At 43.0% G+C, this 16,873-nt stretch overlaps 1 protein-coding gene across 5 annotated transcripts in view; it reads right to left on the bottom strand.

The window, feature by feature from the left end:
- The window catches only part of BRINP1 (BMP/retinoic acid inducible neural specific 1), a 175,664-nt gene that overhangs the window by 37,326 nt on the left and 121,465 nt on the right, over positions 1-16,873 (bottom strand). For all 5 annotated transcript variants that reach the window (XM_086683851.1, XM_086683850.1, XM_086683847.1 and 2 more), the window contains one exon: positions 15,833-15,938. In XM_086683851.1, coding sequence (XP_086539977.1) covers positions 15,833-15,938 — 106 coding nt within the window. The remainder of the gene's footprint in view (positions 1-15,832; positions 15,939-16,873) is intronic.

Genomic DNA, 16,873 nt, shown 5'->3' on the forward strand with positions numbered 1-16,873 from the left:
AACATCGTCCTGAGTAGCCACCTTTGGACCAGTAGGAGACATGTCAAGAGTGCATCATCTCTTAATACCATTATAGGAATTACCACAGGTTTCCATTTTTCATCCTTCCATTTGGTTATACTTCAGCGAATCTTCCTCCTTTTCGTCTTTCCTTCTTTTCTTCTCTCCCTCTGTCTTCTCTCCACACGTAGGCCCTCCTATGTGCCAGTAACTGCGCCATAGACACCAGGGTGAAGAAAGCAGGCATTCCCTGCCCTCATGGACCTCACGGCTTAGTTGAAGAAGCAAACATGCAAACAAGCTGCTTGGATGCACGGAGACCAGGGCTCTACCCAAAGCACGAGGTTGCTCATGGACCACAAAGGAAAACACCTAACCCAGGCTGGATTAGGGGCAGTCACAGACACTCTCCTGCAGAAAGTGGCTTTTGGGCTGGGACCTAATGGACTCACAGGAATTACAGGACGAGGGGTGCACAAGAAGAGCCATTTAGAAAGTGGGAACAGCGGGGAGTGGAGTAGAAGAAACAAGAAGAAAGTGGGAACAGCCTGTACAAAGGACTCAAGCAACAGAACTCCTTCCAACTAAGAACCTACCTGACCATCACCCTCCTTTCTGAATAAGGTTCACCTTTTTTTGTTTTTGTGTTTGTTTCCAGGTTCCCTAGAGAGGAGATGAAAGCTTTCTCACTGCCTCAGAGAAGATCAAGACTCCTAAGGGAAGAATGACAGGGGGCAGAGATCTGCCAGCTTATTAGAGGAACAGCATTGCTTACAGCAACAGAGGTCAAGGATCCTTGTCCATTACAGACCAAGAGTTTAGCTGGGAGTCAGAAAAAGCAAAGAGGGCTCACTGCATTGTTGATTTTCAACCACTGGGGAGCACTAAAGTAACAGAAGAACTTTCTGGGGACCCCTGCATTGAATTCCTTGGTACCTTCAATGACACGGTCAGTACAGCTGTCTGAAGCAGACACCTGATCCAGGTGACTGCTCGGTGAGCTAGAGAACAGAGGACCCAATCAACAAAACCTGAAAGTACGTCTAAGATCTGCCGAGGGTAGTCCAGCCTTCATCTCTGACCCTGATCTGCTCTCTTTTGCTGTTAGGAACTCTTAGCCTCCTTCTCTTCTTTCAACAAGTAGTACGTGGGGATTTGTTGGAGGAGATGCTTCCATCTTCCAAGGACACCAAGGGGCTACTTGGAGATTCAAAACTAAAGTACAAAATCCAAGTACAAGAGACAAAGGCCCGAACCGATGATTGAAACGTAAAAAGAAGCATCACGTCTGGAACATAGTAGGTGTTTAATAAATATGTCTTACATTTTGAAGAAGCCAGTCATCTATTATGAAGATGAAAGAAAATGACTCTGGAGACAATAATTAGGGAAGACTTTGTGATGTGTGTGGGATGTGGGTAGATCTTGAAACAGGAGCATGGTTTTTAATAGATACAGAGGGAGCCACAGCATTCCCTGCAGAGGGTGTACCTTGAGCAAAGATGAGTCAGTGTGTGAATACCTTGGATCAATCAAAGTCTTGTTCAAGGCAAGGACCATATATCTTTCTGGTTTTGCTTGTTTGTTTGCTTGCTTGCCTTTTGGATGAACTTTGTTTTATCTTATTCTATCTTATCGTAATTACCTAAAATAGTAGTAGTTTTGATGGATGTACTCTTTTCTCACCTAGTTCATTACGTATTAAATTCACTTTTTTTTTTTTTTTTTTTTTTTTTTTTTGTGGTGCTAAGAGGAAAAGGGAAAAAAAATACAAGATTCTATTTTGGTTGAGTGGCAATATTGTTCTCTCCTGTGCTTGCATCAGAATGTGGCCCCCTGTTGATATCTCTGAGCGCTACAGAAGTCTGGCTGTTGCCTGGTACCCGCTAAGTTCTGCTTGTCAAATTCTGTCCATTTCCGAAAAGCACGGGTTGGGGAGAACCAGAAGTGCACCTTTCGCAGAAAGTCAGCCTGATCCCCTTCCTTGTGAAAGCCCAGGGATCTCAGACTGGCAGATAAAGGACTTTATGGCTCCAACAGCCATTCTGAACTCCAGTGTAATGAAGGCATGCAGGTCAATTACCCATCTGTTTGTGTTTCTATTGCTGTGAATTACAGTATCCATCGCTGACAGCTCATTGGAGTGGAATGAAAATAAGACGATAATTCACCGGGTGAAACCGTGCAGAAAGGGCGAAAAGGCTATGATCTCATTCAGAAGTTCAGCCCTGTCTCCGTGATGGGTCATTTGCACTGGGAGAAATGAAGAAAGGCAGCTACCTGGGGGGAAAGTGGGTGGGTTCTGGCGCCCCCTTCTGGACAGAGTAACCTTTGTGTTCCCAAGGATCATCATCCATTCTGCGGGATCTTAAGGAATAGACTTGGAACCCTTAGATGCAAGATTCGGGTAAATGAAGTTCAGCACAATAAAAGCAAAACCTTTTAACCATCAGGAGTTTTGAGGGATGAAACAGGTTGCCTTAGTAGGTAGAAGACTCCTCATCATCGGAAGCATACAAGCACAGTTTAAAGAACCCAGGGCCCAAATGGCATGTGGTTATCACTAACCCATATTCAGTTCTCCTCCCTTTGCGGTGTCCTCTCTTTGAAAAAATTACACACACCCCACCGTCCGCACTCAGATGGGTTCACGTGACACACTTTGGCCGATGAAATGTGAGCGCAGGTGAGGGGTACAACTTTCCAAAGCAGAGCTGTAAGAACCAACACGTGGGTTTATCGGTTTCTCTGTCCCACCACCACGGAAAACAGCCATATTCCACATAGAGGCCACCGGAGGAACAGAATCACAATTGACTTGCGACCATGATGCAGCGTAAGCAAGAAATGAGCCTTTTCTGTTGCCAGCCACTGAGATTCAGGGATTGTTCGTTAGCACAACACAACCAAGGCTATACAGGAGTTGGCAAACTATGGCCCATGAGCCAAATTGACCTGCAGCTTATTTTTGTAATTAATTTTATTGGAACACAGCCACACAGATTCGTTTCAGTACTGTCTATAGCTGCCTTCACATTACAATGGAAGAGCTGAGTGGTAAGAACAGAGACAACAAAGCCTAAAACATTTACCATCTGGCTCTTTGCAGAGAAAGTTTGCTACCTCCCCTACTAGCTGACCATTAAGGTCCCTCCAATCTTGATTTTCTATGCATCTACTCTGTGCTGTTGTTCATTCACTTATTTTTATTTACTTTTTAAAATGTTTATTTATTTATTTTGAGAGAGAGAGAGAGAGAGAGAGACCGGGAGGAGCAGAAAAAAAATAATCCCAAGTAGGCCTCAACAGTCAGTGCCGAGGCTGACGTGGGGCTTAAACCCACGAAATGCAAGATCATAACCTGAGCCCAAATCAAGAGTTGGATGCTTAACCAACGGAACCACACAGGTGCCCCATTAAATGACAATTTGAACTTTGCAAAAGCAAATGTGGTCGGACTAAGCTATGAAATCACCAAGGATAAGGAGGCCAACATATATTTTAAATTCAATTTCCCAGGGGCGCCTGGGTGGGTCCGTCGGTTGAGTGTCCGACTTCGGCTCAGGTCATGATCTCTTGGTTCGTGAGTTTGAGCCCCACATCGGGCTCGGTGCTGACAGCTCAGAGCCTGGAGCCTGCTTCAGATTCTGTCTCCCTCTTTCTCTGCCCCTCGCCTGCTCACATTCTGTCTCTCTCTCAAAAACAAATAAACATTAAAAAAAAAAAAAAAACTAAATTCAATTTCCTAAAATTTCAACATGAAGATACCCTTACAGAGGGTGTTAAGAAGAGGTTGATTCTATTTAATTATAAGCTTCTTCACAGAATTCATGATAAAAACCCAAACCTGACACCTATCAAACCCTGTGCTACAGATCCCCAGATCAGTTGATGTGTCCAAATCTTCTCTATTTCCGTTTCCTTGCTACAGCCTGCCACACCACAGCCACTGGCCCTCAAATGTAGAAAGTCGCCCCCGTTCAGATTTTGCCTCCAGCTCTTAGTAACCGCAGGACCTTGGGAAGTTAAGATCAAGAGGCTTAACTTCTCTGATTCTCCATTTCTCCATGAGAGCTTCCATTGTGGGGGTGCATGTAAAAATCAAATAAACCATTTTGTATCTTGTGGTGGCATCTTGATTACAGGACGGATATTTCAAATTCACAGAACTCTTCACCTCGAAAGGGTGAACTTCGCTGTATGTAAATTAGACCTCAATGGTCTGGAGAAGAAAATCAATCAGATCACACACGCGAACCTCTTGGTACAGGACAGTTGCTCGACTAACGCCATTTCTTGTCCTCACCCTGTTTTCTACTGCTTTCCCTGGAGGCCTTTGGCAATCTCAGGCACCCCCTCTGTCGGTACCCAGAAACACCTGGCACACTTCTCAAATTTTAATAGAACACCTATCACACCGTATTATGTGCTTGTGTTCATGCTCCTCCTGGTCTGTGATCTCCTTGAATGCCAGAGGCAATGCCTCGTTCGCGTTCCATGTCCCTGTCAGCTATAGCACATTAGTAGGTTCCTAGTCAGTGTGTTTGAATGAAGCTGAGTTTAGACAGAACATGTTTCAGGGAAGACCGTGGTTTTCTTCTGCCCTGTGCTTGGCATGCTCCTCCTCTCTATAGCCCTCCTTCCTGAGCAGGCCCTGTGTCACCTTCCCCAACATCAGAGCTTGAAATCTCGAGCTATTTCAACTTTGACGCAGTAGTGACAAGAACAGGTGTTCAGAAACATCTGAGTAAAAAAAAAAACCACAGAGACAAAACAAAAAAACAACAAAAAAAAAAAACCCAAAAAACAAAAACAGAACAAAAAAAAAAAAAAAAACCCAAAAAAACATCCTAAGAGAACAATGCTGCTGAAGGTGTTTCTTGACTACGAATTTTTTAACACATACTTTGTTTCGGATCCATTGCTACAAATTATGATTCTTGAGAACTATAACTGTTTCCTATATTTCTTGGCATTCTTTCCAAGATACCAAGCAAGATCACAGTAGGTGTGAAAACATAAAACTGCTCAGTCCAGCAACTATTAGTGAAGTCTGTCCACCCGCCAACTTACTGAGCCAGGTGCTATCCTAGATGCTAGATATGGAAAATGAATAAAGCACAGTTTTCTGATCTCGGGAGCTCCAGTTGGGTGAGAGAACAAGATTCATAAAGATAAAATTATAATAACACACACATGCAAATGTATGCAAGATTCAGTAGGAGAAAAAAGGAGACACTTCAACTTTTATCAGAGTAAAAGTGTCCAGAAGAGTTATTTTGGACAAGACTGAACCAAAATGGTATGAACAGTCAAGCATTTTCCAAGTTGTATGCTGCAGAGCCTTAGATCTGCAAGTGTAACCAGGATAAAATATATTCAGGAAACTCCATATTTAATCTACCTCTTGAGACTCATAATGTATATTAGCATAGTTAAGGCACTGAGAAGTCCTGCAGTAAATAAGTGCGGTTTATGCTATTTAATACTGATGTTTCAGTATTATTGAGCTTTTTTAAGTTACTGCATGGTAACAAATAACCTCAAAATCACAGCAGCTGATAACCACTAAGGTTTATTTCTTGCTCTGTCTCATGTTGGCTGGGCTTTGGCTCTGCTCCAGACGTCTTCTTCATTTTGGATCCAGACTTAAAGGAGCAGCTTTGCTCAGGGGTACACCATTATCATGACAGAAGGAAAGGAGCAAAAGCCAAGCCAGACAATGTCTCCTCATGCTAAGGCGGGGCATGGGTTACGTCCTCCCACATTCTATTGGCAAAAGCGAATCACATGGCCGAGGGCAATGCCAACTAGCCGGGAAGTATACATCTCCCACAGGACAGCACCGCCAGTCACACGGGGACGCACTGGTGTATATAATCCTTTTAGGGGAGGGAACAATGGGATAGATTAACTTGTTTTTGCATCAAACCTTTTCTTAAAAAAAATTCAATTACCATATGATCCAGTGATTCCATTGTTAAGGTATACAGCCAAGGAACTGCAGACAGGCATTCAAACAAAAACTTGTACACCGATGTTCCTAGCGGCACTATTCACAATGGTCAAGAAGTGGAGACAATCTCCAGGTCCACCAGCCCATGAATGGGCAAACAAAATGTGGTATATCTATGCAATCAAACATTAATTCGGTCATAAAAGAACACAGCACTGATACATGCTACAATACGGGTGACCCTTGAAAGCGTTCTGCTAAATAAAAAGAAGCCAGACACAAAAACCCCACGTATTGTGCTACTCCATTTGTATGAAATATCCAGAAAAAGCAAATCCACAGAGACAGAAAGCAGACTAGTTGCCTGGGGCTGGAGGGAAGCGAGGTGGAGAATGACTGCTTATTTGAGGTTGTGAGAAAGTTCTGGGACTAGATAGTTGGTGACTGTTGCACAATAGCTGTGAGATGCTTAGCATCCCTTAATGAATTGTGCATTTTAAGATGGTTATGATGTTGAACTTAATGTAATACATACTTACCCTCATAAAAAGACTAAGATTCCAAATACATTGATGTGACAGTTCAAATTACTTTAAATCGGTACAAATTTATTGAGCACCTACTACAAGCTAAACACTGAACTCCAGAAAAGTGACTAATGAAGACATTAAAAAAAGGGTATGGCTTCTACTCTCAGGGATCTTAATTACAATTAAATAACACCACGTCCAGTTTTGCGCATAAGACAAGCTAGAACGTATCTAGGAGCAGAAAAAGAAAAGCAGGTGGAGAGTGCTATGTTTGCAGTGTCAAAGGACAGCTTAGTTATGACCAAGATGAATTGTGACAGAAAAAAAATAAGGATTGACTTAATTATCTTAAATATAAACAGGTGCCTTAGCTACATGGGATCAATGAATTAATTTTCATGGGTGGTTTATTCAGGTTTGAGGTGCCCTGATGCCTGGTTTCTGCCCAATGAGACCAACCAGGAGTTCAATGAGACACGGTTGTTAAAATAAACCAAATCACCACACTGTTTATCGGCCAGGATTCTCTTGCTGTGCGCCTGGCCATGAGTTCATTTGAAAAGTATAGACCCTGCATGACTACAATGCCAAGAGATGAGGGGCTAGGTGGCTTAGTCAGTTGAGCATTCGACTCTTGATTTGGGTTCAGGTCATGAGCTCATGGTGGTGAGATCGAGTCCCGTGATGGGCTCTGTCCTGAGCGTGGGTCCTGCTTGGGATTCTCTCTCTCCCTCTCTCTTTCTCTCCCTCTGCCCCTTCCCCAACCATGCCTCTCACTCTCTCCCTCCGTCTCTCTCTTTCAAAACAAAAACAAAAACAAAACAGGGGTGAGTCCTGAGATCACTTCTCTCAACATCAGCTTAGATGCCATCAGAATTTCCAACACTTTCTGTACAAGTGTGAGTCTTGAGTTACCAAATGACTGAGCCTTTAATTGACCCTTCGATCCACTTCCTAAGAGGAACTCTGGTTGTCCTCATCACAAGGCTGAGAACAGAGTGCTCCTGGGCGCATGAAGGAAAACCAGCTTGGATGTGACCAACTGGGTGGACGTCAGCAGCCCCCTCAGTCATGAAGACACTGCCCTTTTATTCAGCGGGCCTTCCGGACAGAGCCGCGGGAAGGGAGAAACATGGAGCCCCATCAGTGCCTCCAGGCGCTGCTAATCAGACAAGAAGGGCCTAATCACAAGCCCCTGCCCGCACCCTGGGCTCTTTCTGGGGAGGACCCACCCCGAAGCTACCGACCGGCATTGGCAACAATCGCTCAGCCTTCCACCCTGGGGGCCCGAGGCCACACGGGGTGACAGGGGGTGAGAGAGGAGGGGGCTTTGTGGACAGAAAGACCTAATCGTGTCCGGTGCCCCCTTCCTCTACTATTGCAGTTGGGCAAGGACTTATTCCCATCGTACCCACATCTAGAACTGTGCTGTGCTGACTCAGAGCCTCCCAGCAAAGTCAAGCAGGCTTGGGGCCCAGGCAACAGGGAACCAAAAGCCAGGGGGACCTTGGGAAGGTTACCTCTCTGGGCCTCAGTGTCTCCATCTGTTTGATGGGGAGCATGATCCTTATCTCTCAGTTGGTGGGAGGGCCGAAGTGGCTAATGGATATACACACAATGCCTAAGAGGGAGTGGCAGCAGAAAAAAGTATCATTTCTGACATTTCTACACTCTGTTCCTCTGTTTCTGCTACTTGTCGCAAGATGAGTTTGGGCACTTATGATGCCCAGCTACTGAGGAAAGGGATGGTTGATGCTACTTCTCTTCCTCAACCTCCTCCTCCCGCACCGTCCTCCCTCCTTCAAGTCCTTTCTGCCCTTCGCCCTCCTCCCTCTTCTGCCCTTCGCCCTCCTCCCTCTTCTTGCTCTCCTTCTGCCTTCCCCTAGTCCCCCTCCTTCCATTGCTACTTAAGCACCAATCATAAGGAAACATTCAATTCAGCAAACATGTATCGAGTTCCTATGTCCCCAGCACTGTTGAATATAATGAAAAACAAAGTTGGCAAGGCAAAAATCCCCCCCAAATATGTTGCAAGGTACAGGAAAACCAATAAATCATGCCAGAGAAGAGGTCTTAAAAGAGGCTTTTCAGAGGCGGTGGCATTTGGGAGATGAAGGGACATGACTCTGGCCTTAAAGACGTCAACTCTAGTGCCCTAGAGAAGACGCATGTGCTTTGGGAGAAAGATCCTCGTCAAGTTCACCGATGCCTGCCATGCTACTACTCAATTGACCACAATCTCCATTTTGTGGAACATTCTTTTTATCTTCTTTTTTTAAGCTTATTTAGTTGAGAGAGAGAGAGAAAGCGCGAACGGGGGAATGGGGAAGAAGTGGAGAGAGAGGAAAAGACAGAAAACCGAGGCAGGCTCCACACTGTCAGAGCCCGATGCGGGGCTCGAACCCACGAACCATGAGATCGCCACCTGAGCCGATGTCGGATGCTTAACCGACTGAGCCACCCAGGCGCCCCAGTAACATTGTTTACTTGGCCTCCAGGACACCATGCTCTCATCACTCCCTTTACACCTTCCCCAGCCACTTCTTAGCTTCCTCTTCCTGTTCCTCATTCTCATTCCATTATCCCAACCCTTCAATATGAGATTCTCCATGGCTCAATAACTGAATTCCTTCTTTTTGTTTCTATCTACACTCTTTTCCAAGGTCATCTTACCCAACCTCACATCATTAAATATCATCTCTATGCTAATTTAGATTTCTAGTCCTCCCCCCACCCCGACTTTCCAGATGCCCATTCAGCATCCACATTTGTATCTGGAACACACTTCTCAAATGTGGTTCACCCAGTTCCTCATGTCGCAGCAAAAGTGACCCCTCCTGCAGTCTTCACTGTATCAGCAAAGTGATTCCATCACTGCGGTGGCTCAGGCCAAACTCTGGGGTCATCCTTTACTTCTCTCTTTCTCTCACAAACATTTCTAGTTCATCACCAAATAATGTCAGCACCACTTAAAAAATGCACCCGTAGGGCAATCATTTCTCACAACCCACATCACCAGCTCTCATGGTCCTGGCCGCCATTTTGTCTTACCTTGGTAAACACGACAGCCCCCACACTGGGTTCCTTTTATGTGTTCTTGCCCTCTGTGTTAGTCTTTTCCACACAGCACTCATAGTGATTCATTTAAAATGTAAGTCAGGTCAGGTTACATCACTGCCTGAATTTGCAATGGCTTCTCATTTCATCCAGAGTAGAAGTCTAAAGTCTTTTCCATGGTCTACAAATTTCTACATGACCTGTTCTCTCACCATCTCTCTGATTGTAAAGAAAATATATTTCTTTGTTTGCTTGTTTATTGGCTGCTCCCCTAACACCCACACACTAAATATAAACTCCAAAATGATGGAGACTTCGCTTATTCACGGCTATATATCCAGCTCTTAAAACAGTATCTGACATGTAGTTGATATTCAATAAATATTGCTAAATGAATGAATATATGAATGAATAAATTTATGGATCATCCCAGATTTCAGCAAAATATTCTCTCTGCATCCCTTTCCACATCAGTGAGCTACCAAGGCAGAGCTCTGCTCTCTGTATACCTCACCAGATGGATACTAGATTAAATTACATGACAATGTCAGCAAAACACTCAATGGGCTTCTTGGAGAGAGAAGTATAAAAATAAGAAGTTATCATTATGCCATTAGTGTTATTACTACCAGTTTGGCTGTTGCTGTTTCGACTACTAATAGCCTGTGATCATTTCTATGATCCTGTCTTTCTCACTCCTCGTGTCCTTCTCCAAACCTCTTCTTTCTTTTTCCGATTTCCTTCCATCTTTGCCCTGTTCTGCGAACACTTTATGAACCACCACAAGGTCAATGCCATTAGGGTGCCATTCACATCGTCCTCAATCCACCAAAATAAACCTCTGCAGAATCTCCCCTCCCAGCCTCCTTAAGCGGAATTAGGAGAGGAAAGAGGAAGAGAGAACAGGAGCATTTTGAGAAACAAAAGCTTTGAAGTCAGACTGTCAGGGTTAAATGTGGAGCTCAATCACTGACTGAGTGACCTCCCTCACCCCAGTTTCCTCACCTATGAAGTAGGGATGTTACTTATGCTCTCCTCCCAGGAATGGGGTGAGGATTCAAAACGTAGTAAGTGCAATTACATAATAAAATTAAATGGAAGTTAAAATGAATAAAAACAAACAAATAAACATGCATGTAATACAAATCAATGAACACAGGCCCTGGCACACTAGGAAGTGCTGGATAAATATTATCCACTGTTATTTCTGACTCCTCTGCCCTCAGTCCATGCGGCTGTCTTCTGGCTGGGCTGGACCACCTTCTGTTCTTCTATGTGTCTGCTTTATTCATGTCTTCTCTTTGCAGACGATGTCAAGATGGAGCACATTATTAAATAAATTTTTCATAGATGCACATTATACACACAGAAATGTATACATATAAATCACGTGCGTACAGTGCTATGAATTTTCACAAAGTAAACACACCCATGTGCTCCCATCCAGATCAAGAAACAGAACATCATAGATACCTCCAGAAACCTCTCCCATCTCCTGTCAGTCCCTTATTCTCCCTCCCCGAAGGTTAATGCTCTCTGAGCTACAAAAGCAACACATTTTTTTTTTTTTTGGCTATTTTTGACCAGTATAGAAATGGAATCAAATAGCGCATATTCTTTTGTGTCCAGCTTCTTTTACTTAATGTTATGTTCATGAGATTCTTCCATACTGTTGCAGAAAAGAATAGTTTATTTTCCCCCATTTCTGCATTGTAGCCTGTCATATGAATGCATGACAATGTATTTATCCATTTTCTTGTTGATGGGCAATTGGGGCTATTTCCATTTGTAGGCTATTTTGAATAAAGCTGCTATAAACAGCCATGTCCTTTGGTGAACATAGATGGCATTTCTGTTGTGCATATTCCCAAGAATTATAATTTCTGGGTCACAGGGCCAGGACATACTGAGTTTTTTTGTAGATACTGCCAAAAGAGTTTTCCAAAGTGGTTGTACTGATTTATTCTCCCACAAGCAATGCAGGAGATGTTATAAGTAAGTTTCCATGTAAGTTTCCATTGTTCCACATCGTCACTCCTTGATGTTGTCAGTGTTTTTCCTTTGAACCAGACAGATTGTGGGGTTAGCATACTAAATTGTGGCTTTAATTTACATTTTATGAGGGCTAGAAAAGTTAATCACCTTTTCAAATGTTTATCTGCCATGTTGATATTCTTGTTTGTGAAGTGCCTGTTCATGTCTTTTACCCATTTTCTTGTCTTACTGGACAGTCTGCCTTTTTCTTGTTGTTTTTAGGAGTTACTGATATATTTTGCACAGGGTTTTTTGTTTTTTGTTTTTTGTTTTTTTTGTCAGATTCATGTATCAAAAATCTTTCCTTCTACTCTGCAGCTTGTATTTTCATTCTATCAATAGCAGCATCTGATGAACAGAAATTCTTTTTTTTTTAATTGAGAGAGAGGGAGAGAGTGGGGGATGGGGCAGAGGAGGAGAGAGAGAAGAGAGGAGAGAGGAGAGAGGAGAGAGGAGAGAGAGACAGAGAGAGAATCTTAAGCAGGCTCCATGCTAAGCATGGAGCCTGATGCAGGGCTTGATCTCATGATCCTGGAATCATGACCTGAGCTAAAATCGAGAGTTGGATGCTCAACTGACTGAGCCACCAGGTGCCCCTGGAAATTCTTAATTTTAATGTGGTTCAATGTATAAATCCTTTTCTTTATACCTACTGCTTGTTGTATCCTACTGAATAAATATCAGCCTATCCAAGAATCATGAGACAGTCTTCTGTCTTATATTGAAGAAGTTTTTTTGTTTTACCTTCCACCAAGAGAATAATATTCTTCCTTAGATATTTTTTTCTTATGACTCCTCTACCTAGACAGGCCAAATGAATTACTCCCTTTTCTGAATCTCCATAATGGTATGCATTACTTTCATTATCTCTATTATATTATATATTGCCTTGAATCTTATGTATTTCCCTGCCCTTCCTCTCTATCTCATCCCCATACTCCATTCACCAGATTATCTAAATTCTTCATGGTCGTCTCACTAAATTCTGGTCATGATGCCAGCTAAATAACTCTAAAAGTGGTTGACGCCAGCTAATTAACTCTAAAAGTGGTCTGTTTTTTTCAACCTCAACTGCTACCTTCATGGTCTGAATCTGTGACCTCTCATCTTCAGTACTGCAATAGCCCCTAATGGGTCATCCACCCCCAATCTACCCCGATCTAATTAATTGGACACATGACAGCCAGAGTGATCTTCCAAAACATCAATCTCCTCATGCTACTTCCTTTTTAAAAACCTTTCCATGGTGCCCATGACCCTCAAATTAATGTTCGAGTCATTAATGTGCTGCACAGGCCTTCCAGGATCCGAAGGATTATTTCATCTTTCTCACCACTGATGTCTCTGCTTTAATCTCTTACGACATTTTCATTTCCTCAAATGCTCCTTCATAGATACTCATTGTCTGCCTCCATATCCATGACCCTGACCTCTTCGTCATCCTCCAGGTCCTATCCTATCCATCTTCTCCAATCCCCTGATAGGTTAAGTCCCCATACCATTTGGTACCATGAAGCCCTCCTATTTTTCTCCACTACAATTCCTTATGCATCTTTTTGTTTGTTTAAGCCCATCTTCTCTGATAGGGTATATATTTCCTTGGGACACAAACTGTTTCCCACTACATCCTGATGCCCACTTTGACCCAACACAGATTCTTAAAAGAAAGCTGGGATCTTTATTGTCTTCTGCAAGTGCATCAGGTCTAGGCTCATTTTATCCACATTAATGAATTTGACTAGCTTTTCTGTAAGACAGCCCTTTAGGTATCTGTAGACAGTCCTTTTGCCCCAAGTCAACTCTCTTCAGCTGTTCCTCATAAGACACCGTTCTTTAGGAACACTGTAGTTTCTTAGTGTCCCTCTTGAAGTGTGATGCCCAGACCTGGCCCTAACCTTCCAGATGTGTTCTGACCAATCTAGAATAAGACAAGGATGTCACCTCCTTTTTGGTGGATAATGTACTTATAATCATGTAACCAACGGTAGACCTGCATTTTGGAGGACTGAAGCTTATACCATAACTGCTCGTTGAGAAAAGGAATTCAACATGAGGTGTGAAAGTCAGTATTTAGAATGAGAAAATTCGGGGACCTACATGGTGAGGGAGCCCTGGACCTTAAGCTTCATTAGCTTCATGGGAAATCAGCCTCTTACTGGCCCTAAGATCTTAATACCTTCCTGGTAACTAACATCTTGTTAATCCCTTCTAAATTTACTCCAATTATAACTCACAGGTCTCTCCACTGCCAACATGCACAGCAGGGTTATCAAATGCAGGCTGGAGCCAAGCTTCCTGGACTCCAACACTTCTCTCACTTCACAAGGTCACCAGGAGGTATCACAGGAACTTTAATAAGTTGATCATCCGGGCACGCCCAAGGCAGATCTGTCTTATGTACTTTCTTATCAGGTTATTACCAAACCTACTAATCCACTCTTTTCTCTACTAAAGGAGGTAGGGTTATTCTCTGTGTGTCTGAGGTTTGGTTTTGTTGTGTTTTCTTTTAACACTAAACCACTTTCTTGGCCTGCAATTCCCGGAGGGGTTTTCCATTCAGTGCTCCCAAGTGACTCTACCAAGCCCTCCCTGTGCCATCTTCCAACCATCTTCTGTAACAGGAGCATGAATCAAAGGATTGCCAAGGAACTGGAATATAAAAGTCATATTAGGCTCTGCTTAGCTCCACCTGCAAATCTCAGCTCTGCTTTCCTCCCACTGACATTCAGAGTCACCTTTATCAGACACCTTTCTAGAAGGTCACATTTTTAGTCTGCTCAAAGTTAAAGCATGCCATTTTTTTTCCCCTAACTATAAAGTTAATACATGATCGTTGTGGAAAAGTTAGAAAAAGAACTGGGAAGCCTAAAATAAATCATCTGCAACCTAACCATCCAGAGGTAACCTCTTTTAACATCTTGGCATATTCCCTTGCAATATTATTTTTCCTTACCCTTTCGCATTGTTAAGATCATGCCGCACATTCAGTCAGACTCTACCCATTTTTAAATTAACACTATATCAGATCGCTTTCATACATTCTTGGAAATTCTCATAAACAACATTTTAGTACCTGCCTAATATTATGTTGTGTGGATACTACATAATTTGCCTAGTCCTCTCATGTGGAAAATTGAGATTTTTACTTTTTTTTTCCCATTATAAATTATGCTTTTTAAAACAGCACTATCTGTACTCAAAGCCTTGTAATTTTTCCTTATAATGTCCTCACCTGTTCATGATGAATTAACAAGGGTAAAATTACTATTTTAAAGGGTATGTTTTCCTTAAGGTCATAAGTATATCTGGAGCCCCTAACATAGACCTGACATAAAACAGACACTAAACAAATACACATGTTGAAAGATATCAGCGAAGTAATCCCATAATTGTTGCATTCTTTTTTTTAAATTTTTTTTTTAATGTTTTATTTATTTTTGAGACAGAGAGAGACAGAGCATGAATGGGGCAGGGGCAGAGAGAGAGGGAGACACAGAATCGGAAGCAGGCTCCAGGCTCTGAGCCATCAGCCCAGAGCCCGACGCGGGGCCCGAACTCACGGACCGCGAGATCGTGACCTGAGCTGAAGTCGGACGCTCAACCGACTGAGCCACCCAGGCGCCCCTTAATTGTTGCATTCTTAACTAGCAGTGCCTGAGTGTCTGTCTCTGAACACCCTGTCAGCATTGAGTGTTCTCATTTATAAACTCTGCTGAAAGCACACACACACACACACACACACACACACACAAACACATATGTATGTGTGTATACATATATTAAAGACTACAGATGACGAATGATTAAGGAGAAAGAAGATTACGTAGAACCAAAAATTCTATAAAATGCTCTATAGCTCTTGGAATTCAAATAACACCTGCCAAAATACATTGAAAATCAAACACAATAATCTAGGAAATTCAGACAGCAAGATATGAAACTTTAATATATATTAGGTCTGGAGCATCTATAAATAACACTGTTTAGACATTTTCATCGAAATAATCAGATAAAGCTCCCATTTTCAAACTTTGTATCTGAAAACTAATTAATAACCATGAATTTAATGTCCTGTATATGTTAACATTTTTAAAAGGCATCATGTCCTAACTGTCCTAAGTTCCATATTTGTAGTCTTCCTTGGTTTCTCCATCTTGCATCTTTGTCTTTATTCTGCCTCCACATCATGCCTCCTCAAAATCCCAAGGCTCCCCCCCTCCCCCTCTCTGGTCTCCGATTCCCACGGGCATCCTACCTTGAAGGTGCAGTTTGCTCTCCGTGCTTTGCAGAAGGACGGAACTCACAGAGTCCAGATTGTCATAGCTGTTACAGCCCAGAGGCCCAGTGCGTGTCTCTGTGACCTGGAGTGCACATCAAGGGTGACAGGTGTGAGACAGGTGCCCTTGTCAGAGACTTGTGAGACAGGGCCCCACAGAGTCAGCCCTCAGCAGAGCAAAGCCGGCAGAGAAAGTCTCCTGGCCTGAGCCAATGGCCACTTCCTGGGCACCTCGCCTGTGGCAAGGACCACACTTGGGCTATCACCAACAGGCATCAGGATAGCAGAGCAATCGAGCACACAGACAGGACCCATTCCCTGGCTCTTGCTTCACAAGGTCACTCTACGTATTATATGAATTAATACGTTGAAGCACAATAGTATATTTCAAAAGCACGTGCTTCAGAATCAGGAGAACCAGCATGAAATCGTAACGGGGCCATGAATTTGCTGTATGACCTAAGGAAGTCACTTACCTTCTCTAAGTTTCTGCGACCTGAAGCTAGTAAATCCTTTCCAGGAAGGGTGTGGGACAAGACATGACGGGTTTGAGTGCCTGACGCTTCGCACATGTTAAAAAATGGGCATTGTATTACCCTAGATCTCTATAATCTGTGATGAGTACATACACACTATTAGGCAAGAACGATGAAATTATCCCTGTTTTCTAGAAGATGTTTTATAAACTTGAAGCAAGCATGACTTAGGATGAAAAGAGGCTTCTCATCCCTTTAGCCTTAACTTCCCATAATTTCACAAGATCATTTATGGGCGAGTTTTGAGGTTTGCATCCAGTAAAGACACAGCTTCACTTGTCAGGAATGGTGTGACCTGTGACACAGCCACGTGACTCTCCAAACGCCAGCCACGCCTTCCCCCAGCTGCAAAACCTTCCCTTTCCCAGCCTCAAGGTCCCATCTATAAAATGGTAGCAATACTTTTACCCACCTCAACAGGTAAAAGAGATCATATTTTTGAAGCCTTTAGCACTTAGGAACCTATATAAATGGAGGGTCCATG

This window comes from Puma concolor, chromosome D4 (assembly GCF_028749965.1).
Source record: "Puma concolor isolate L17-30 chromosome D4, mPumCon1.1.hap2, whole genome shotgun sequence".
Classification (NCBI taxonomy): Eukaryota; Metazoa; Chordata; class Mammalia; order Carnivora; family Felidae; genus Puma; species Puma concolor.